Source organism: Sus scrofa, chromosome 16 (genome assembly GCF_054392235.1).
Source record: "Sus scrofa isolate SSC_HxYL_T2T_F1_AM1 chromosome 16, Sscrofa_HxYL_maternal_Yorkshire_Landrace_v2.0, whole genome shotgun sequence".
In the NCBI taxonomy this organism is placed as follows: Eukaryota; Metazoa; Chordata; class Mammalia; order Artiodactyla; family Suidae; genus Sus; species Sus scrofa.
The window spans coordinates 53,144,966-53,170,172 of NC_139398.1; the positions used below are offsets into that span (position 1 = coordinate 53,144,966).

General features: G+C 36.0%; 1 protein-coding gene across 16 annotated transcripts in view; it reads left to right on the forward strand.

Moving 5' to 3' along the window:
* IPO11 (importin 11) overlaps window positions 1–25,207 on the forward strand; it is an 820,387-nt gene that overhangs the window by 79,544 nt on the left and 715,636 nt on the right. For 12 of the 16 annotated variants that reach the window (XR_014831432.1, XR_014831435.1, XR_014831431.1 and 9 more), the window contains exons 16-19: window positions 650–776; window positions 13,047–13,114; window positions 15,202–15,318; window positions 22,359–22,472. Coding sequence is in view for 4 of the 16 variants with exons in the window: in XM_085002403.1 (XP_084858529.1) it covers window positions 650–776; window positions 12,853–12,886; window positions 13,074–13,114; window positions 15,202–15,318; window positions 22,359–22,472 (433 nt within the window). In the remaining 12 variants the exon portion in view is untranslated. Of the gene's footprint in view, window positions 1–649; window positions 777–12,852; window positions 12,887–13,046; window positions 13,115–15,201; window positions 15,319–22,358; window positions 22,473–25,207 lie in introns of all 16 variants that reach the window. The other 4 variants (XM_085002403.1, XM_021077043.2, XM_021077044.2 and 1 more) reach the window with 1 other exon arrangement.

The window sequence follows — 25,207 nt, forward strand, 5'->3', positions numbered from 1 at the left end:
AAATAATCTTTATGATACTAATAGAATTGGAATTAGAAAATTGAGTACATGTGCTACTTTATTAATAATTACTTTTGAGGACCTCTCCGGCCTTATGGTTTAAGACATTATCTAGTTATACCTATTCAGATTGTTTTTGGTTACTTGAGGAACAAAAGTGAACTTGATTTTTATGTACATATCTATGTTATAATTCTTTAATACAAAACAATTAGATTTACAATATATCTGCCTAAGAATTTTTAGGTTTTTAGATCAGAACTTAGTATTTATACTATGGTACATTTAGAAGTAACTTTTAAACTTTATATAAAAAAGGCACATTGTTTTCTTACTACAGTTTAGATTTAAATGGTGAAATAGGAGTTACTGTTGTGGCTCAGTGGTAATGAACTTGACCAGTAACTATCAGTCTGCAGGTTCGATCCCTGGCCTCACACAGTGGGCTAAGAGGGTCCTGCATTGCCCTGAGCTGTGGTGTAGATTGCAGAAATGGCTCAGATCCTGCGTTGCTATGGCTGTGGCGTAGGCTGGCAGCTGCAGCTCTGTTTCGACCCCTAGAAAGTTATTTTTAAAATGGTGGAATATATTAAGCAAAATAGATGTCTTAAAAATTTAACATTTTAATTTCATTGTTTTCCCTATCTAGGTATAAACCATTGCGACGCAGGGTGATATGGCTCATCGGTCAGTGGATTTCTGTGAAATTCAAGTCTGACTTAAGACCCATGTTATATGAGGCAATTTGTAACTTGCTTCAGGATCAAGATTTAGTGGTATGTTGCTTAAATGTTTTAAAAGGGCTATTTGACCTACATTAAAGTTCAAGTTCAGAAACAGTTTTTATCTTTCTTTAGAACGTTGGTGGCATTTCACTGCTGTGAAATTTCCTTGGTGAACAATGTGATTTGAAGAAAGAAAGTCATGCTATTATTATTTGCCCTTCTCATCACTAGTCAATGAAAAAAAATTTAATCAAACTCTACTATTCTAAAATTGTATTTTAAAAGTAAGAGTAAAAGAAGAGTTTTTAAAGATGCTTTTATAGCTTACATATTCTTTTTCCTATTCAGGATAGAATTTGTCATTCTTACAGTTGAGATAGCACCATAATCTGTTTTACCCTTGTTGATTCTTTACTATCTCTCAGTTCTGAGGATGATTTTTGTTGTTGTTGTTTTTCAGCCTTGGAGAGTGCTTCTTTTAGGACTTTTTCTTTATATATAATGTTCACATAATAATCTTGATTTTCTGTTACTGAAAATTTGATAATGACTTCTTTGTTGCCTTGTTCCCCTTCAAAACAGTAGGTTTGCTGCTTTATTATGTGTCAGTTATTCAAAGAGTTTTTTTTTTTTTAAAAAAAAAAAACGTTCATCATGGTGTGGAATAGCTTTTCCCTCCCGTTGGTGCTTTATTTCTTTATTTTATGCCCGAGTAAATGTATTCATTACTTAATGTATATTTCTTTGTCTTGGGCTTTATTTGACTCCAGCATAGACTTTAGAAAGTGATTTTTTCCCCCTGAATTTCAAATCATTTTTAGATAAAATGAAGTGATTCTTTTCTCCTTGAATTATGCTAAGATCTTGTTTAATCATTTCTCACTATACCCCCCTTTAAAAATTTTTTGAACCCACTTGATTACCCTGTTTCTCAACAAAGCCTTGGGCCATACTTTTCACATTTTTACATGTGTGCCATGATAATATAAACTACTTTTAACATTCAATGAAGGAAAACATAATTAGAGAAATTATGAAATTAAGGAAACAATTGTAGAAAGAGTGGTACATTCCAAAGGCAAATAGAACTGATCTTTGGATTTTTTACTTAAATATGATCTACTTTGTGTTAACAATTGAGAATTTACTCTAAATATTATTCTCTAATTATTAAATACTTTAAGTATGTGTAAACAAGGGAATCCAGTTTTATTTTACCATGTTTTAAATTATTAGAAGTTTATTAAGAAAGCCTAGCTGTTTCTGAGTTTACTATTTGCTGGAATTTATTTACTTTTGTAGTAGCTTTAGAATAAAGTATTTATAAGATTTAGGCTTTGTTTTCCTAGTGGGAAATTTCATTTGCTGTTCTGTCAGAGGTATCAGAGTAAAGACATTAAATGCTTTATTCAAGTGTTAGAAAATATTTAAATTTCAAGCTAAGCTTTATTTGGTAAAGAGAGAAATTTCTTGGATCTTGTACCTTCTGATGAGTCTATTGGGAGAAAAATAAAGGGAAAATGTGTTATTGAGTAAGCACTTCAAAAGCAGAACATTAATTCTATCACATATCAACAAGCATTATTGGAGAAAAGGGTTACATGACAAGGTAAGTTTGGGAAACACTGAACTAAGTATACAAATAGTCCTCTTTAGTATGGGACTGATCATAACTTTTTTTTTATAGTGTTGATCACAACTTTTACTTTTTTATTTTTTATTTTTTTTATGGATATATATTTTTATTTTTTTTACAAAATAAAATACATATATTTAAACACAGTTACATTCACACAGATTACTATATCATGGATCTTAAGAAACAGATTAAGTGACTCCCTGTGGAGAAGTGGAATGGAAAATATGCTGAGACAAATAAGAAATTTATTCTATACTTTATCCCATTTTGTATGGCTTTCATCTTTACTATTTAGTATCATCTATTACATTGCAATTTTTCTTTAAAAATAAGCATTATATTAAAATTGTGTATATTATGCAACTAAAATTTATAAAGAAGAAAGCCTTATATACCATTAAATATTTTATATATCATAATAAAAAGAATAACTTAACTGATAAGAATAACAAAAATAATACACCCTCTGAAAATAAGTAAAATATAAAATGCATAAATTGGTTAAGAAACAGTGTAACTATATAAATATGTCTTCACAATTTGTTACATCTTATTGATTCTTCAATAAAGGCATTACACCATTCTAGGTGATGTGGTAAACAAGACATTATAGACTTTACATTGTACCATGGAGATAAATGGTTATTAATAATACAGTTGTAGAACTGTATTATTTAATTGTACAGTTGCATTATTTAATTGTAATTATCATAAAAATTCTTTGATGGAGAGGAGATCAGAATCAGATGTAAGAAGACTTCAGCATTCCAAGAATGATGACAAATGACCCCCTTCATGGTGGATTATGCACTTATTTACTATGAGATATATTTTTTCTTCTGAGATTCCTTGTTTATGTATCAATTGTAGATTTTTGGTTTGCAGTTATTCTGAAGTTTTGATATGAGTCTATATGTATATGAGATTGTTTTAAGTTGTTGTTCTCTTAATTGCAAGTTCATCTCCAGTGTCCTGCATTTGTACCCACCTCTTCTCATGACTTCTGATTTTGGTGGTATAATTGTGCATGGATGATTTCGTATCTTTACTGTATATATACCTTTACTGGTGAGCCTTGTCATTTGTGGAATTTTTGTTTCCTGTTGATGTGTTTTCTTTTCTGCATAGAGAAGTTCCTTTAGTATTTGGTGTAAGGCTGGTTTAGTGTTGCTCAATTCTCTCAGCTTTTGCTTATCTGTGAAGGTTTTGCTTTCTCCTTCAAATCTAAATGAGAGCCTTGCTGGGTAGATTAATCTTGGTTGGAATTTTTTTCCTTTCATCACGTTAAGTATATCATGCCACTCCCTTCTGGCCTGCAGAGTTTCTGCTGAAAAATCTGCTGATAACCTTATTGGGGTTCCCTTGTATGTTACTTGTTTCTTTTCCCTAGGTGCTTTCAAGATTTTCTCTTTGTCTTTAATTTTGGTCAATTTGATTAATATGTGTCTCGGGTTGTTCCTCCTTGGGTTTATTTTATATGGTACTCATTGTGCTTTCTGGATTTGAGTGAGCAGTTCCTTTCCCATATGAGGGAAGTTTTCGGCTATTATCTCTTGGAATATTTTTTCTGTCCCCTTCTCTCTCTCTTCTCCTTCTGGCACCCCTATAATACGGATGTTGGTGCATTTCACGTTGTCCCAGAGTTCTCTGAGACTCTCTTCATTTCTTTTCAGTCTTTTTTCTCTTTTCTGTTCCACATCCGTAATTTCCACTAATCTGTCCTTCACCTTGCTTATTCGTTCTTCTGCCTCCTGTATTCTGCTGTTGGCTGCTTCTAATGAAATTTTTATTTCAGTTATTGTACTTTGCATCTCTTCTTGTTTAAGTTTTATATCTTGTATCTCTTTGGTCAGTGTTTCCTGTAAATTATACATCTTTGCCTCCAGTTTATTTCCAATGTCTTGCATCATCTTCAGCATCAAGAATCTAAAGTCTTTTTCCTGGAGGCTGAGAATCTCCTCCTCAGCTGATTTTCTGGGGTTTTTCCTTTCTCCCTCATCTGAGTTATAGTTCTCTGTCTTTTCATTTTTATAGGTTTTTGGTGTGGTGACCTTTTTACAGATAATAGGGTTATAGCTTCTCTTACTTCTGATGTCTGCCCCCCTTGTGGCTGAAGTTGGTATGGGGAGCTTGCTGTAGGCTTCCTGATGGGGGGAGCTGATGCCTGCCCACTGGTAAGTGAAGCTGATTCTGATCCCTCTTGTGGGTGGGGCTTAGTCTCTGGATGGGATTAGAGGCAGCTGTGTGCCTGAGGGGTCTTTAGGCATCCTGTTTCCTGAGGGGCAGGGCTGTGATCCCACCTGGGTTGTTGGTTTGCCCTGTTGACTTACCGGTGGGGCCAGATTTTTCCCAAAATGGACACCTCCAGAGAAAGGCAGCTGCTAAATATTCCCAAGAGCTTTGTCTTCAATGTCCCTCCCTCGCAACAAGGCACATTCACCTCTGTTTTCCCAGGATGTCCTCCAAGAACTGCAGTCAGGTTTGACCCAGATTCCTATGGAGACTTTGCTCTGCCCTGGGATCCAGTGCATGTGAAAGTCAGTGTGTGCCTTTTAAGAATGGGGTCTCCATTTCCCCCAGTCCCGTGGAGCTCCTACGCACAAGCCCCACTGGCCTTCAATGCCAGATATTCCAGGGGCTCTTTCTCCCAGTGCCGGATCCCCGCACGTGAGGGTTTGATGTGGGGCTCAGAACTCTCACTCCTGTAAGTGAATCTCTCTCTGTGAACCAGTTAGTTTTCAGTCTGTGGGGCTTCCCACCCAGGTGGTATGGGGTTGTTTATATCGTGAAATCACCCGTCCTACCTCTTGATGTGTCCTCCTCTTTTTCTTCTGGAGTAGGGTATCTTTTTTAAGGTTTCCAGTCCATTTGGGTGGGGATTGCTCAGCTCTTAGTTGTGAGTTTTGTTGTTTTTAGGAGAGGAGTTGAGCTCTAGTCCTTTTATACCGCTGTCTTAATCCTCTCCTCCCACAACTTTTAAAATGTACATTTGTATTGTGACTATCCAAGATAACATATACATTAATACCAAGGAAAACACTTTGAAGAAATGCTGCTCTAAGTCCAGCTTTTGCCCTTTTCCTATATATCTTCTGGTGACTACATCTCGTTATTACACCTTTACAGTTTCACCGTGGCACAATTATTTTGTTATAACTTCTTAAGATAGTATGTAGTAAGGCACTTAATTAATGTTGCATACTTTGCCCTCCCCCCCCTTTTAAAGTACATTTAAGATCAGGAGTATGTAAGATACACTATTCTAATTTCAACCTGTGAGAAATGCTCTCTCATGAAATGTGGGGAGATACTTTATACATACCACAACAGTGTACAAACATATTTACACATGTACAAACATACATATGTGTGCATTTGTATGTTTATGCACATATACATGTGCACGAAGTATATAGATTCTGATGAATCTAAATCTCTGGCTTTCAGAGTCTACATTCTCCTGCTTGAGTGCTGCTGTTGTAGAGTTGAGGTAGATTTAATCCTGAGTCACTTTGGTTATATGGCTTCCTAGTGTTTTAGACAGGTTGTTACAAGGCTGGCTAGGACAGAATAGAAATAGTGTAGCAGCTGGAAAATGCAACTTCTCCAGTTGGTATAGGACTTTATAATATTAGAGGCCACTGGGTAGATTACATCTCTGTCTCTGATAGTTGTATGACAGTATTGTTTGATCTGGGGCAATATCAAGTAAACTGAGTAAAAATTTTTTGGTTTATTTGAGTAGTATTGTAACTTTTTCTCAGTATTTAGCTATTAAAATGATCTAGGCATAATGGGAAATCATAATATTGTAGTATGTGAAAAAATTTTTTTATAAATGTTGGGAAAATTTGATTAGATTTAAGATAATCACTATTTTGAAAAGTTTTACTTCGAAGCTTATTTTAGACTCATCTTTAAAAAGCAGAGGCTTTTTTTTACTTTTTAAAAGTTAAAAATTTTATCAAAGAAGGAGAAAATAATCAGTGGCTAACATAATATGCACTCAGTTTTCCATCTTTCAAATGTAATAATTTTCCATTAATATTTCAAATATTTTGTTTAAGAAATATAACATTACAGATACACTTGAATGTCTGTATCTTTCCCCTCTCATTATCTTGTCTTTTTTCCCCCATTTTGTTTTTTTGTTGAGTAGAGGCTTTTAATTTTAGTACAGTACAATTTATTCATTTCCTTTTTTTCTGTTTTGTTCTTTTTTTGTTTAATAAATCCATTCTCTTTACTGTTGGTTCTCTGTTCCATCTGGAATTTATTTTTCAACATGGTATCAAGATGAGAGGAACTTTCTTTTCCTAGGACTCCAGATAAATATTCCATTTACATAGAGGACTTTTTAAAAGTATAATTGATTTACTATATTGTGCTATATAGCACAACAATTTCTGCAATGTGACTCAGCCATATATATTATATATATATATATGTATACACACACACACACACACACACACAGTGATTATTTTTTTATATTATTTTCCATCATGTTCTGTCCCAGGAGATTGGATATAGTTCCCTGTGCTATATTGTAGGACCTTGTTGTTTATCTCATACTGGTCTTTTTTAGTTGTAAGGTTTCTGACCCAGTTGTATTTTTCATTTTTGGAAATTATAAGTAGTTATTATTATTATTTTACTTAGATTATAATGCCACCTTCACTAAAACAAATACTCAGCCACTGAAAAATTAGCATTAATATACTCTTTCAACCTTGTAAGTGGCCATATGTAATGTAAACTGTGGTACAACTGGAAGATTTATAGTTTGGTGGTGGGGTATGTTGTTTATTATCTGTAAAACAAGGAACTGGCCATCTTCATGGGCAGGTTGACTACCGGCATAGAAAAAGTGAATTTTCAAGATGGAAATCCAGTTAGTAGAGTTTAAGAGGAGACTTTGAGTGCCATGTAGACGATGCAGCAAACCCTGAATGCACTGTGGGAAGTGCAGCTAGGATCTGGGCAGAGGATTTTTTTAAACAAGGTGCATTGAAATGCCTCCTATTTTTCCACGCTTGTGCATTTTATGGGTCTCCCAGTTCTGTCAAACTTTCTGTCTTACAGTTTAGATTTTGTTTTTCCATTTGTCCATCCTTTTTGTCTCAAAAATGCTGTTAAAGATTTTAAACTCTGGGCTAGTCTTTGTTTTCACAAAATGCATTCTGATTTCACTTATATTCAACAAAAATAATTTCCAAGGGTAATATCAAAAAACATGTGTGTGAGATATAAAAATATTAGGCCACTCTAGGCTAAGCAGGTTAAGAACCCAGCTAGTATCCAGAATCCAACTAGCATCCATGAGGATGCAGGTTCGATCCCTAGCCTCCCTCAGTGGGTTAAAGGATCTGGTGTTGCCGTGAGCTGTGGTGTAGGTCCGAGGTGCAGCTCAGATCTGGCATGGCTTTGGCTATGGCGTAGGCCGGCTGCTTCAGCTCCAATTTGACCCCTAGCCTGGGAACTTTCATATGCTGCAGTGTGGCCCTAAAAGGACAACAACAACAACAACAACAAAATTAGGCCACTCTAAAACCAGGAAGAAAGAAAACCTTAATCCAGTAAGTTTTCTGTAGTCAGTTTTAGTTTTCTATTAATATGTCTGGTATTCATAGTATATGAAAATGAGCTTTAAATTTTTTTCTTAAAAGGAGATGATAAGTAGAAGGTGCTTTTTATTCTTTTATGAAACTTATTTATGTGTGTGTTTCAGAAGAACTACATCAAAATGTGTAATTCAGTGATCTTGACTTAAATGCAGAATAAAAAATACCATAATTAGGACTAGGTAGTAATAGCGCCAATATATAGGATAATATTATTTATCTTTTAGGCCCAGCATGGAGTCATGTGTTAGAAAATGATTATTGGTAAAGAAGTAAGGATAAAATATTATGAAGTCTTTATTCTATTTCTCTTCAGCAGATTACTTTCAAAATTATTCTCTCATGTTCACCTTATTTACATATTCCTGATGGGTTTAATCTTCTAAGACACTGCTATTTCTTTCTGGTCCCAACACCAGGCTCACTGCTTTAGTATTTGGAATTCCCTTCACTGCAATGGGCAGGCTATAATAGTGGTTAGGCATTAGGCTAGTCTCAGTCTAGAACTCAGGTCAGCGGCCTTGAGCCTCATAGGCTTATTCTCAACACTGGACAGGGGAGTTTCTGGTTACTTTTGCTTTATGCAGCAGTCTTCTTTGGAAGTCCTGTTGACCTGTGGTTTCTTCTCATTCATTTCTCTGTTGCTGTCACACTTTTCTGGGATCCTTCCAATGGTTCTGTTAGTTTGGTGGCACTTGTTTGCCCCATTATGAAGTTAGTTTGTTATCTTTTTAGTTTCACTTTTTGTTTTTTTGGGCTACGCTTGCGGCATGTGAAGTTCCCAGGCCAGGGACCAAACCTGTGCCATGGCAATGACCCAAGCTGCTACAGTGACAATGCTGGGTCCTTAAAGTGCTGAGCCATTAGGCTCACTCAGCCACTCTGCATTTTAGTTTCTGGTGTTTAATCTGGAGATGTGCGATAGACTTAAGCACATTTCATTGTCTGGTTTATTTATCAAGTATTTATTGAATAGTGTCTTAGAAATTGTTTTATTAGACTCTCTTCTACCAATCTTCTGTTATGTTCCCCAGTTCTTCATTCTATAAATCCTGTTTTTTCCCCCCATTAATTGTGAATCACTGTAGATTCATTGTCATTATTGATAAGTACTTCCTATTTATTTTATCGTCCAGGAAGAGCTAATTTTGTTTTTATTTGTGTTGTATTTTAAATGTTTCTCTGTTTTCTGAAACTGAGGGCTTTTTGTTTTCCCTTATGATCTGGCTTCCCTTTCCTCAATTAGACTAAAGTGCAGGTATCATAATTCATTTCATCTTTTTCTCCGCGTGCAGTACTACTCTGATTTCCCTATTTCAGGAGGGAAAACACAGCTAGTTTTCATTGAAGTTTCCCTTTTGTTTCCTATTCTTATTTGCATAGATGTCATGATTATAGATTAAGTGCATCTCTGGTCCTTTTGTGAAGGAAAACCAAGAGAGATTTTGGGGTTAGTGTGCTGGCAGTTTGCTTTCCTTTGGTTGGAGGGGCTTTCAAGTTCTGGTGTTTGTGAATTAAATTATTTAAAAAAATTTTTTATTAAGGAATAGTTGATTTATAGTGTTCTTTCAGTTTCCACTGTACAGTGAAGCAACCCAGCCAAAAAAGAAAAAATCTGTTCTTTTATTTTGATATCATCTTCCATCATGTTCTAACCTGAGACTGTACACAGTTCCCTGTGCTGTCAGTAGGACCCCATTACCTGTCTGTTCCAAATGTTACAGTTTGCATCTACCTACCCTAAACTCCCCTACCTCCATTCCTTCCCTCCGCTGGCAGACACAGGCCTGCTCTCCATGTCCATGATCTTTCTCTGTTTTGTAGCTAGGATCATCTGTGCCAAATATTTGATTCCGTATATAAGTGATATCATATGGTATTTGTCTTTCTCTTTCTGACTTACTTCACTTACTGTGAGAATCTCTGGTTGCATCCATGTTGCTGCAAATGGCATTATTTTGTCCTTTTTATGGCTGAGTAGTATTCCATTGTGTATATATACCGCATCTTCTTCTTGTATTCATCTGTTGATGGACATGTAGGTTGTTTTCCATGTCCTGGCTATTGTGAATAGTGCTGCAGTGAACATAGGGGTGCATGTATCTTTTTCAATGAAAGTTTTGTCCAGATATATGCTCAAGAGTGGGATTGCTGGATCATATGGTGTTTCTATTTTTAGTTTTCTGAGGAACCTTCATGCTGTTTTCCATAGTGGTTGTTACAGTTTACATTGCCACCAACAGTGTAGGAGGATTCCTTTTTCTCCACATCCTCTCTAGCATTTGATATTTGTTGACTTGTTAAGATGCTCATTCTGATTGGTGTGAGGTGGTACCTCATTGTAGTTTTGATTTGTGTTCTCTGATAATCAGTGATGTTGAGCATTTTTTCATGTGCTTGTTGGCCTTTTGTATATCTTCTTTGGAGAAATGTCTGTTTAGGTCTTCTGCCCATTTTTTGATTGGGTTGTTTGTTTTTGTTGTTGTTGAGTTGTATGAGCTGTTTGTATATTTTAGAGATTAAGCCTTTGTCAGTTGCATTGTTTGCAAAGATTTTCTCCTCTTCTGTGGATTGTCTTTTCATTTTTTTAATGGTTTCCTTTACTGTGCAAAAGCTTGTAAGTTTGATTAGGTCACATAGATTTATTTTTGTTTTTATTGTCATTGTGAATTAAGTTATTAATGGAGTGCCAGTTGTGTACCTCACACTGTCCTAAATGCTGACAATTTTAAGATAACTAGAAATAGTCTGTCCTTATAGAGATTATCTTTTCTTAAGCTCCTCAAGTTAGCCATTTTTATTAGTAATTATTTACTGTCTGGGTTCTTTTTTGCCCCTGCTGGATTGAAAGCTCTTTGAAGGCAAGAATTAGATGTGTCTTACTCAGCTTTTTTCTGTAGTACCCAACACAGTGCCTGGGAGATACAGTTCCTTGTTAAATATTTTTTGAGCTAAATTTTAATTTTTATTATTGTGGTAAAATATGCATAGTATAAAATTTTAACATTTTAATCATTTTCCACAAACATTTCATTAACATTAAATACATTCACATTTTGTTCAACCATCACTACCGTCCATCTTCAGAATATTTTTTTTAAGTTTTATTGACGTATAGTTAATTTATAAGGCTGTGATAATATCTGCTGTACAACAGTATTTTTAATCACATAAGTGTGCCCTCTTCTCATTAGGTCATTTTGTAGCAGAACACTTGGCATTGTGCTTTGCATGTATTAGATAATCAGCAAATCTGTTACCTCATTTAAAAATCTAGAAATATTCACATTGCCCTTAGAAAAAATGAATAAAAATAAAAGACAGATGAGAAAACATCTGCGCTCAAGGCTCCTAGAATCTGTGGATTCAGCCCTACTGAACTTAAATGTTTGATGCATATGCCTGCTCAGCATCTCAAGACATCAGAAGCTCCTGTAAAATGATCAGAACTGTTTCTTTCTTTTTCTGAAAAATCTCTTTAGAGTTCCTGTGCTAGGGGTCGAATCAGAGCTGCAGCTCCTGGCCTACACTGTAGCCACAGCAACACCAGATCTGAGTTAACGCTTACGACTTAGGACGCAGCTTGTGGCAACTCCAGATCCTTAATCCAGTGAGCAAGGCCAGGGGTGGAACCCACATTGTCATGGACACTATGTTGGGTTCTTAATCTGCTGAGCCAGTGTGGGAACTCCAGAACTGTTTCTTTAAGAAAAATGTCTGCAAAGGAAAAACCAATTGCTATTACAGATGTGGACAGTGTAGCAGCATTTAAAAAAGTAACGACTCTTAGCCTGGAAGTAAAATTTTTAGATTTATTATTATTTTTATTATCGTAATTATTATTTTGCCTTTTAGGGCTGCACCCACAGTATATGGAAGTTCCCAGGCTAGGAGTCGAATCAGAGCTATGGCTGCTGGCCTGTGCCACAGCAATGTGGGATCCGAGCTGTGTCTGCGACTTATACCACAGCTCATGGCAATGCCGGGTCCCTGACCCACTGAGCAAGGCCAGGTATTGAACCTGTATCTTCAGGAATACTAGTGGAATTTGTTTCTACTGAGCCACGATGGGAACTCCCTAGGTATGTTATTTTATAGAGTACAAATAAAAAACTTAGTCATGACTTGGGTTCATGTTACTTGATGTGGAAATTGTGCGTGTGGGTAGCTCATGCCAATTTAGCTGGTCAAGTTACAGGTTAAACTTGAGAAAATAAGGAGATTATGCTCTCATGATATGATTTGCTCTGATAATATGCTCATACACATAGAAGATGTGATTTGGGAAGTTCAAGAGATTGTACAAACCTTTCTATATTTGTGAACTTTAGGATTTAGAAAAATCTCAGATTTTATCTTTTGGTTATTTCAAGGATTTCCTATGATTGAAGTTACAAGTGGGAGTTTGTGTTCTTCGTCCTCCTCTCTCTTTTCTCCTCTTCACTTTTCACTTGTATGTCCTCCAGCTTCCTCAATCCCACCCTGTTTTCCTGCTTCTCTTCTCTGCTTCTCACTATTTCCTTTCCCTGTGGCCTCATCATCACAGTTTTCTCTCAGTCCCATGTTCCTACACACTTATGGCTAATTATTTTTCTTCCTGGAAGCACCTACTGGATTAAAGATTCCTTAAGCAAATTATGGAAAACTGAGAAGGGTGGGAGTAGACACTATTTTACTTTGTCTTTTTTCATCTTGCTAAATACAGAGAATGTCCTTTTATTTCTAGATGTTAATGTGCTCTCTGACTTTATTGTTAACGAAAAGAACAGGGAAAGTGATTTGCAATAATTTTTTTTGTCATTTGTTATTAATGATGTTTAGTAGTTCTAAAATGATTCGAAATTGATGATATACTTTCTTCTAGGTCCGTATTGAAACAGCCACAACTCTGAAGTCAAATATCCTTTAAAATTTTGAAAAATACTTTATTGCAAATAATTTTAATATCCAAAATTGTTAATTATTTTGTTAAATTTATGAGATAGTTAAAAATGTTATTTTTGATTGGTTTATTATATTTGGATTTCATATATATTTATCCTGATAAATCTCATATAGTGTCAGTATTCTTTAACTGCTCTTCACCTGTTGATGATTTTGAGTTTAGAACAGATCAGTTTCTTCCGGTAAGAGTGTTTATTTCTAAATTTTATAATAATTTCTACTGTATTATTTGAATATTGTATTATTTTATAGCTGAAATTATGTATATCTGTCATTTATTAAAGCTCCATTTAAAATTATTCTAGATGCAATTGCTTTAATAGTTAACTTTTATTCTGCTTGTTTTTTGTTTAGTTATTTTGTTACTGTTTTGGAGTTGACTACTGAATTTTTTCTTTTTCACAATTATAAAACAGTACTTTTATTTTATGTATGTCTATTGTTTTTACTCCTTAGGCTGTCCCGCTCTGTGTAGATATATCTGTCCTACACAGATTGCAAATTACTTGAAAAGCAAAATGCCAAGTCTTACTCATTTTTTAAATTTTTCATTCAGCCCTCAGCACCTAGCATAGTGTTTTCACATAGCTAGTACTCAGTGAGCACTTGCTAAGTATGTCATTAAGACTGGGACATTAGTGCTTCTCCTTCTTCTTCCTTTTTTTTCCTTTTTGCTTTTTATGGCTGCACTCACTGCATATGGAGGTTCCCAGGCTAGGGGTCGATTGGAGCTGTAGCTACTGGTCTATGTCACAGACACAGTAACGTCAGATCCTAGCCACATCTGCGAACTACACCACAGCTTGCTGCAATGCCAGATCCTTAACCCACTGAGTAAGGCCAGGGTTCAAACCCGCAACCTCATAGTTCCTAATCAGATTTGTTTCTGCTGAGCCATGGCAGGAACTCCAGTGGTTGTTCTTTTTTAATTTTTTTTAATTTTTAAATTTTTATTTATTTATTTATTTTGTTTTTTGGCCTTCTCTAGGGCCGCTTCCCTCGGCATATGGAGGTTCCCAGGCCAGGGGTCTAATCGGAGCTGTAGCCACAGGCCTACGCCACAGCCACAGCAACACGGGATCCGAGCTGCGTCTGCGACCTACCCCACAGCTCATGGCAACTCCGGATCCTTAACCCACTGAGCGAGGCCAGGGATCAAACCCTCAACCTCATGGTTCCCAGTTGGATTGCTAACCACTGAACCACAACGCGAATGCCCAGATTTTTGTTTTCTATTTCCTGATCAGAAATATTCTATCATTCTTAGAATTACAAGAATTTATCTACAAAAATTTATTTCTCCGTGCAGCATGTGTTAAGGACCATAGCAGACTGCTGGTTTGTGAGTGCAGTAATGGTGCTGCGTTTGCTTTGAGGAGTTAGGTTTTGCAAAACAACAGGCAATGTGAAAGAGCAATGACAGAGCACTGTTAAAAGTTTAGTTAGCAGTATAAAATTTAAACACAAAAAGTTTATTTTTTTTTTTTTGTCTTTTTTCCATTTTTTGGGCCGCTCCTGTGGTATATGGAGGTTCCCAGGCTAGGGGTCTAATCGGAGCTGTAGCCACCGGCCTATGCCAGAGCCACAGCAACTCGGGATCCTAGCCGCGTCTGCAACCTACACCACAGCTCACGGCAACGCCGGATTGTTAACCCACTGAGCAAGGGCAGGGACCGAACCTGCAACCTCATGGTTCCTAGTTGGATTCGTTAACCACTGCGCCACGACGGGAACTCCATAAACACAAAAAGTTTAGACACAATTTTTTTCTGAAAACATTATTCAGTTTCTGGATGAATTAAATTCTAAAGTGCACACCCTTAACAGCAATAAAGAAAAAAAAAATCACAGACCTGAAATTGGCACCTTGACCAACATGAATTGGTAATGCTAAGGTTTTGGCTATTTATCTTTTATCATTTTGACATGATTTGATTTTATTTCTTTTTTTTTTTTGTCTTTTTAGGGCCGCACCCGAGGCATATGGAGGTTCCCAAGCTAGGGGTTCAATCAGAGCCAACACCACAGCCACCGAAACTCCTCAGGATCCAAGTGGCGTCTTCGACCTACACCACAGCTCATGGCAACACCGAATCCTTAACCCACTGAGCGAGGCCAGGGATCGAACCCATGTCCTCATGGATGCTAGTCGAATTCATTAACTGCTGAGCCACTACAGGAACTCCTAATTTTATTTCTTATTTCTGTTTACATGCAAAGGTTTTTACTTTTCTATTCTAAACTTTAATTTTTTTCTTCTTACCTACAGTATTTGGAAACCATGTTCACACTACTTTTTCAGTTACTGCAGCAAGTTACAGAATGTGACACAAAGATGCATGTTTTACATGTCCTTTCTTGTGTGATTGAGAGAGTCAACGTGCAGGTAATTTTGTTGTAAAACATAAAAAATATTAGAGGGGTAAGAGTATATGTGGAATTCATTAATATCTTTCCTTTATTTGTATTGTTTAAATGTTAAAACATTTATTAAAATGCTTCTGGAATTCCTTTTGTGGCGCAGTGGAAATGGATCCAACTAGTATCCATGAGGATGTGTGTTCAATCCCTGGCCTTGCTCAGTGGACTGGGGATCCGGTGTTACCTTGAGCTGTGGCTTAGATTGCAAACGTGGCTCAGATCCTGCGTTGCTGTGGCTGTGGTGTAGGCCAGCAGCTGTAACTCCAATTTGACCCCTAGCCTTAGAACTTCCATAAGCTGCAGGTGTAGCCCTAAAAAACAAACACAAAAATAAAAAACTGCTTCTAATTTATAGGTTGTAATTTCAGTTATATATTAAAGTTGACATTTATACTTGCATTTTAAAAAAATGACCTAAGAAAATTAAAATTGAATAATAAAAATTGGACAAGTAATGTAGAGGTGTTTAGAAGGCATAATTATATAACTCTTAGCAGATTTAGTTTATATTCTTTTTTTTTTTCTTTGTTGTCTTTTTGCCATTTCTTGGGCCGCTCCAGCGGCATATGTAGGTTCCCAGGCTAGGGGTCAAATCGGAGCTGTAGCTGCCAGTCTACGCCAGAGCCACAGCAATGCGGGATCTGAGCCGAGTCTGCAACCCACACCACAGCTCACGGCAACGCCGAATCGTTAACCCACTGAGCAAGGGCAGGGATCAAACCCGCAATCTCATGGTTCCTAGTTGGATTCGTTAACCACTGCGCCACGACGGGAACTCCGAGTCCTGTTTTTAAATACTGGTATGTAGTAGGCAAACAGCCTGACAAGTGATGTGGTTTGTATGTTCTTGGCTTTAAATGCCCAAAACCACATGGGTAGAGTTGGCAGGTCACAGAAATGTAACTCCTTTGTATTTCTTAGTATATTGATTTATCTGATAAGCTCAGTGACACTCCACAAGTCAGTGTTTTTAAAACTGAGTGTTGCAACTGTTATCAGAAGAAAAGAAGAGTAAAAATAGGAAACATCAGATTGTAGGCATTAGGTTAAGTAATGTTTCAAGAAACTAATACTATTTGGGAGGAAGGAGCATGTGTGTTTGTGTTTATAGCAGCAGCCAGTGTAAACCAAACTTACTACTGTGCATTGTGACTAAAAAAGTTTGAAACATTGCTATGAGTAATTCTTGACAAATTTTTTTTTTTTTTTTTTTTTTTTTTTGTCTTTTTGTCTTTTTGCCTTTTTTGAGGGCCGCTTCCCACGGCATATGGAGGTTCCCAGGCTAGGGGTCAAATCGGATCTGTAGCCACCGCCTACACCACAGCCACAGCAACGTGGGATCTGAGCCGCGTCTGCGATCTACACCACAGCTCACGGCAACGCCAGATCCTTAACCCACTGAGCAAGGCCAGGAATCAAACCTGCAACCTCATGGTTCCTAGTTGGATTCGTTAACCACTGCACCACGACGGGAACTCCTGATTTAGTTTATATTCTAATAGTAATTTTTAAAATTTCGTGTATTTGAGGGGTTCCCGTTGTGGTGCAGCAGAAATGAATCCGACTAGGAACCACGAGGTTGAGGGTTCGATCCCTTACCTCCCTCAGTGTGTCAAGGATCCCTAATTGCTGTGAGCTGTGGTGTAGGTCACAGATGCAGCTCACATGTGGTGTGGCTATGGCTGTGGCGTAGGCTGGCATCTGTAGCTCCAATTCAACCCCTAGCCTAGAGCCTCTGTATGCTGCGGGCATGGCCCTAAAAAGACAAAAAAAGACTAAAAGTAAAAAAAAAAATAAAATTTAGTGTGTTTGAGGTCATAGCTACAAGTATCTGTAAGCAAATGCTAATATTCTCAGAAGTCTGTTATTTGTTCCTAAAAAATAATTTAGAATTAAATAAATTAAAATTAAATAATTTAAAATTTAAAATGTTTTGCATTCTAGTCCATGTTGTATCCATGTTTAATGTAAAAATGGTGTGTTAAGTTCTAAACAGTAAATTATTATTTGACTGTATTCACCTTCCCCTATCAGTCCTAATCTTTGTAAAAAAAATTGTTAATCCAGGAATCACACATAATTATTCTGTAATTTCTTGTGTGCTAGTTCATTACTGCTTATTCTTGTTTGGAAAGTGTTGAGTAAATCTATGAGTTATTAGTAGAAAATAACTGAGTTTGAGTCCATGATCCTGGAGTCTGCTCCTGGATCCATTAGTGAATTCTGATGCCTTGAGCCTGTTTATTCATTCTAAAGCAGTTGATGAGAATTGCTGTCGCAAGTGTTGAGTAATTCTATGAGTTATTAGTGGAAGATAACTGAGTTTGAGTCCACGGTCCTGGAGTCTGCTCCTGGATCCATTAGTGAATTCTGATACCCTGAGCCTGTTTATTCATTCTAAAGCAGTTGATGAGAATTGCTGCCGATTAATGGGTAATGACAAGTTACTAACTTCTTTGCCAAATGATTTGCATATATTTCTCATTTAATCCTCACAAAAACTTTTGTTGGGAATTAGACTTTACTATGTTGAAAAATATGAGGCTTTAAGGAACTTGCCAAAGTTCAGGCATCTTAGTGGTTTGCCAGTATTCAAACTCAACATAATGCAGTACTATTGTGATTTTCAGTCACTGTTAATCATTTTGAGTAGATCTGAGTCCTAGTAATAAAAAAAAGTAGTAATATTTTAAAATTTTAATACTTGGGATTCTTATTGCATTAATTACATTAATTTTAATATTGGTTTATAAACAGCATTGAGAGACTTTGGTCATTGAGACTGTTTCAAGCTCATTTCAAGTACCAGTCTCTGCTCTTTAGCTTATGTAAGGTCTTTAACCTGGTATCCTCATGTTTACATGGTGGAGATAATTCTGAGCTCATGTAACTCACAGGATTTCATGAACATGAAATTATTACAAATGTTCAGTTTTTTAATTTTATATTTATTTTGTTTCATTTTTTGGTCTTGCCCATGGCATGTGGAAGTTCCTGGGCCAGGGATCAAACCTTGAGCCACAGCAGTGACCTGAACCATAGCAGTGACAGTGCTGAGTCCTTAACCACTAGGCCATCAAGGAACCCCTCAGTATGCATTATACAATTGCAATAAGTTGTTTAAAAAATTGATTATAGGCACAAGATTTGGGTAGTTTTCTAATCTTATTTATATCTTCTGGTTATTGGAAATTTTCTTAAAGAAGATTTTTTTTTTTTTCTGTTGAAATGAATTTTCTTACTCCCATTTCCTCAAACCCCTAAACCTTTGTCTCCAAAAGTTTAACCTTCCTCTTGCTTGGAAAATTTAAAAATGCTTTTGTGTTTGTGGCCATATTTATCTTTCACAACATAAATAGCCTCAGCAGCTCAGGTGACTGTATTAGTGGTAGCAGCAAGATGTAGTTATCCTGTAGTACTTTTTTTTTTTTTTTCCCAGTAGTAGTTTTTGTTTTCACAATGCAGTTAGGGAATGCTTATGAAAAGTTTTCTTTTCTGTTTTTCTTTTTCTTTCTTTCTTTTTTTTTTTTTTCTTTTTAGGACTGCACTCTCGGCATATGGAGGTTCCCAGTCTAGGTGTCAAATCGGAGCTATAGCTGCTGACCCACGCCTCAACAATGCTGAATCTGAGCCACATCTGCAACCTACACCATAGCTCATGGCAACACCGGATGCTTAACCCACTGAACAAAGCCAGGAATTGAACCTGAAACCTCATAGTTACTCGTCGGATTCATTGCAGCTGTGTCACATCCAAAACTTCCGAAAACTGTTTTCAGTAGATTCTTTTAACATTTTCCTATGTTAACTTTTGAAAAACACCATCATTTATATATATCTTTTTGCTAACATTCATATGCAAATTTGATTTTTGTCTATTAGGTTGCAAACATTTTGAGCCATCTTATAACAGTGCTTTCTGACATAATAGTTTTTGAAATTTCAGTGAAGGCACCATCTTTATACCGTAGCATGCAGTTATTTGAAGATTTCATTTCTTCTACTTTTTGAGAAAGTAGTTGAAAACCTATGATTAAATTATTCCAGTGCAGGGATTCCCTTAAATACATAGTCAGAAAAAGAATTTTTTTTTTTTATTACTCAAATGAATTCATCACATCTGTAGTTGTATAATGATCATAACAATCTGATTTCACAGGATTTCCCAGAAAAAGAATGTTAATCATCAGGTGTAATGTCAGGCAGATAGCCTTTGGACTTACGTATTTCAGAAGGAAAAGAACAAAACTTTAACTATTCTTTTGGAAATGTTACCTAAAAGATAAAGTGTCATTAAGGACTTATTTTTTTAAATTTGCCTGTGGATGGAATCTTTGTTAAAATATGTGTTAATCTGTCACATACTTGATTTTCACATGTTTTCTGTAATGTGTTTAAAATGAAAGTGGGTATCTCCTTGTATATGATGAACCAACTTACAAGACTATAATATACCCCATCCCCACTTCTCCAATTCCTTTTTTTTTTTTTTTTTTTTTTTTGGTTTTTTGGAGTAAAACTGCTGAAAGTTGTGTTCTTTCATTTCAGTTGTGTTATTTTGGTAGTTCAGTTTCTTATATAGGGTTATTTATGGTTATTTAGGCCTTTATCTTTAAAACATTTTCAATCCCACGTGTTCTTTAAATGTTATGCAAATAATTGATACTGGCCTACCAAAAACCCGTTATAATCATTTTCAGAATTGTATATGGACATTATGTTTCATTTCATTGTTTCTTGAAAAATTTCAAAAGTACAGAAAAGTTGTAGTAAATCACCACCCATATATCCTTCACCTAGTTTCATCAGTTACATTGTACTATACTTGATCTTTTTTTATATATGCATATACAGATTTTTAATTAAATTTAATTGCAAGCATCATGACACTTCACCCCAGTATATTAAATGTCTCCTTCTTTATCAAAACTATGATTAGATTCAGGGAACATTGATGCAGTACTATTTTCTAGTATCAAGTCCTACCCTATGGGAATGTGTTTGCCTCTCATGTCATCACTTTATTTTCTTATCCCCAGCCCTTTTTTGGTCTTTTGCAATGGTGAATCTATGACTAATTTTTGCAATAATGTCTTTGAAGATTGGTTTTAATTTAGAACATCATATATTCTAATGAACCACTAAGATTGGGATATAAATATTTTATGACTTTCAAATGTAGCTGAGTATTTGGGTTTTATTACTTTTCCTGTTTGTAATTCTTAGCATATACTTCCTTTTTGTTATACCTCAGGAAGTCTTTCTGATTTGTTGAAAACCAAAACTGGTTTATTTTCCTTATCTGTAGAACACGCTGTTATATTCTGTTTTTAGTTAAGTGTGAATGAATTAGTTACTTTGAAACCTGTGTTTTTACATATTAATTGATGTACTTTTATAAGCTAATTGGAGTGATCTTTGAGATAGAGCACTTAGTCAAATTAAGTGTTCAATAAATATTATAACCGTGTGATTCAAAATTGGAAAATAAGGTAATATAAGTCAAGAGTCTCTTAATGTTTATTCAGTTTTATCTCATCGACATATTGGGCAGTTATTTAACTTCTTAACTTTCTGCACCACCCTCCCCTCCCCCAACCCGAGGAGACTGTTTCCTACAGTTTGTTTTTTTTTGCTACCCTTTTAGTGTATGATGTTTTATAAGCAGAATAAAGAAGGTCTCACTCTTTCTGGGAGCAATTTTTAAAATTTTAATCCATGGGATTAAATAGATAGTACTAAAGCTGTGAAGGTCTAGGACTTCTATTTTATCACCAAAGTTATTCTTATCAGATGAATTCCAAATACCGGGACGGGACAGGACGGAAGCCTAAAGCACTGTATCCAGCTTCTGTGTAGATCCCTTTTATTTCCCAAAAAACTCACTGTCAAGGTGTGTTCCTCAGGGTGTGTTTTAAAAACTGGTTAACTTAATCCATGGTGGGGTTAACAATTTTATCTTTTGCAAAGGATTCCTTCTCCTGTATTTCTACTATACCTTGTGTACACCTTCATCATTGTATTTATCCTTTTCCATTGTAAGGGTTTGTATGTCTACCAGTGTAGCCTTTTCTTTCTAGTGCCTTGTCCTGAGGTCCTGATACTTGGAAGATACCATTAGATAATTGTTGAATGAATAAATGCTGACTGTTTTAAAAATAGTATGATTTCCCGTCGTGGCGCAGTGGGTAACGAATCCGACTAGGAACCATGAGGTTGCGGGTTCGATCCCTGCCCTTGCTCAGTGGGTTAACGATCCGGAGTTGCCGTGAGCTGTGGTGTAGGTTGCAGACACAGTTTGGATCCCGCGTTGCTGTGGCTCTGGCGTAGGCCGGTGGCTACAGCTCTGATTTGACCCCTAGCCTGGGAACCTCCATATGCTGCGGGAGCAGCCCAAGAAATGGCAAAAAGAAAAAAAAAAAAAAATAGTATGATTTCCAGTTAGGTAATCCTAATTTATTAAAAGGAACTACGATATAGCAGCATTTTCTATTAACCCTAAAGAAATACTGGCCTCAGTATGTTGTTTTATATTTCTAAATTTTACTTCGTGCAATAAATTTGGTACTTGTTTAAAATTGTTTAAAAATGTTTAACATGAAGCTCTGTGTCTTCATGTAATGTCAGATTTATCTTTAAAAGGATATATAGTTAATACGTTACAACCAGTAAATATTAAATATTTGCTGCCTGGGACTTAATAGATCTGTCAGAGTTTCTTGAAGTAAGTTGCTTTTTTTTTTTTTTCAAGGGCTGCACTTGCAGCATATGGAGGTTCCCAAGCTAGGGGTCAAACAGCAACACCAGATCCAAGCTGCATCTGTGACCTAAGCTGCTGCAGCTTGCAGCAATGCTGGATCCTTAACCCACTGAGTAAGGCAAGGGATTGAACCTGCACCCTCATGGGCACTAATTGGGTTCGTAACCTGCTGAGCCACATTGGGAAGTCCACGTCCTCTTCTTTACTAATAAAACTTTTTGCTTCCCCTCCTTCTATTGTGATAGATACGACCATACGTAGGATGTTTGGTACAGTATTTGCCTCTTCTTTGGAAGCAGAGTGAAGAACACAATATGTTGAGATGTGCTATTCTGACAACGCTTATTCATCTGGTTCAGGTAAGTTACATCTCCGCAATTTCTTAGATTAGTATTTTTTTTCTTCTTAAATTTTTTTTTATTGTTTTCATGTGGTTTATGATATTGGTAATAAAAGGCCTCACATTTTATGTCTCTTTCATCTGTGATCTAAACAGTTTAAAAACACTTTTTGTATATTTACTATGGACATTTTTTGACATCTAAAAAATATTCTCTACTTTTCAAAGATAATTTCTTTTATTAGGCGTAGTGGTTCCCATGATGATAGACTCATGACTCACGATTTGTGCAGTCAGTTTTATCTTGTATGTGGCTTCCTTGGCTTTCAGGGCTTTTCTGCATAAATTTACTCTCCATTTTCACTTTTTTCCTTGATTTAAAGTAAAAATTTTCCTGGAGTTCCCAGGTTGATGTAGAGAATTTTTTTAAAGCACTTTCTTTTAAATAAGTGTCTGGGCTAGCATCTCTTCTTGTGTATCCTTTAATTCTTGTGATTATCCTGAAAGATTATATCCCTTTTATAGATAAAGATACAAAGGATAGGAGAAGGGTAGCGACTAGACTGAGATTGCTCATGCAAATGTCTGAACAAAGAATGATCCCCACACCTTTTGCCCTATATCTCTGCCAAATGTGCCTTTAGATTCAATTTGAGATTTCTGTGAGGGAGGTGTGTCTCTTTGGGTTAGTGTTACCTCAGGAAATCTTGGGAAGCCAGAATAACCTGCATGAAATATTTGAAGGATATAGGGCCTTTTCCTTTAATTCTGACACATTGGTACTCTTTGTATTTGTATAGGCCAGGGGTTCAAGGTTCCAGCTAAGCAATCATCTGTCCTTCTTGGAGAAAGCATATAGTGTTTAATATTAAAATTGAGCCTGTAACTCAAAGTGAATTTTTTAATCATTTGAGAAGATTATACTAGGATTATTGGCAAGTTTCCTTTTATGGAAAACACTGCCATTTTTTGACTTTATTTATTTATTGAAATGTAACTGATGTATAGGCTACCTTCTGACTTAAAATATAATAGGTAGGTAGTGTGTTTGTATGTTTTTGTTTGCATTTTTTAAATTCTGGAAACCCAGACTTAAGGTCTCTGAAGAGAGTAATAATGCATGAAAAGAAACTTTCTCATCTTCAGTAGCATTTCTTTTTTGTTTAATGAATGTATTATTTTCTTTTATTCTACTAAGGGCATTAGGATGTATTTTCCAAGCTTTCATTTCTATGTGTGATCTCTGTTTCCTTAAAGATGTTGTTTTCTATTTGTTTATTTGTTCTCTGTTTTTCATGTTCAATATTTTAAACTTGTCTGTGGATCCTTGATTATCTGCCTCCCCTTTTTTCTTCTTATGAAAATTTGGCACATACGCAAAAGAAGAACAGTCTAATGAATCCTTAGATAATTATCACCCAACTTCAAGAATTGTATCAATATTTTATTTGTATAAATTTAAGAATGAGAACTAAGAAGCTGATTGGAAGGGTTGGGTAGGTATGGGAACCTTGCTGATCATGAAATTTTTTCTTTGGGATGACCTGACTGGGTTGCTTTGTACCAGACATATGTTTAGGTACATGAGATCTTTCCTCAGTGAATGACCTGTCAGTCTCTTGTCTGTTACATGGTGTATCTCCCTGTTTTATATAGTATACCTGGTCTTGATTACCTCATGTCTTCTTGTCTTTGATACTATTTGTTTTTCCTTGCCAGAGAATAAACAGCTAGGTCTCTGCTGGTTCAGGAATTGTTTGACTACGCATGTGGATAAGATCTTGCCATCAAACGGCTTTAAAAACACCTTGTAGCGGTCCTATTGTTTTTAATCCCTCTCTTTCAACTTTCCCTTCCCAAAATACATCATGCTCTCAGTTCACTAGTCTTTTGGAGTTTCTTTAATATAAGTCAGATGGTTTCTTGCCCTTTTTCATGGCTGCCTTTGAGCTTTGGTTTTCTGAGCCTGCTAAGTTACTGTATTGTCTTTCTTTCCAGCTTCCAAAAATAAGCTGCTTTTATCTCTTTTCATGCCATCTTTGTACTTACAGTTTTAGGTCTTTAAAAACACATCTTCATATATCCTTTTAATGGATCCTGGGAGAGAACAGTTGTAAATGCATGTGTTAAATCTGCCAGCTTTCTTGAGATGTTAACGTAGTGATTTCTAGTATGGAGTTGTTTGGTGTAGCAACATAAAGTCTAGAGCTTCAGTTTAGGAGCCTGGTTAGGAAGGCATAAGACCATCTCTTGAAATTCAGAGGAAGGGGTGTTATCATTTGCATTTTAGAAAGGTAACTAGTGCATCAGTGAGGGCACTGGTTTGGAATGGGGTAAAACTAAGATCAAGGAAAGTAATAGGGAGGCTCTTTTTTTTTTAACCATGAAAGGAGTGATGACTTGAAGTAAAGCCATGGAAAGGACAAAGATTTGAAAAATATTAGCGAGAGAAAATCAAGGACTGTTTAGATAAGAGAAGAGGAATTATGTGATGTAATTTTTCACCAAATAGGTAGTGGTTCATGTCCCTTGAGTCAGGAACTGCAGGAAAAGGATCCATTTTTTAAGGAAGGCAATGAGTTGGTTCAGTGGTAGACTCAAGAATTTGAGACGCCTTCTGGTGATGATGTCTTATAGTCATTTGGAGTGTCTGGAGTGCAGAGATTTGGGTTGAGATAATAGATTTGGACATTATCAGCATGTACATGAGACATGAGAAGAGAGCCAAAGACAATAGTCTGATAAATGCCAGTG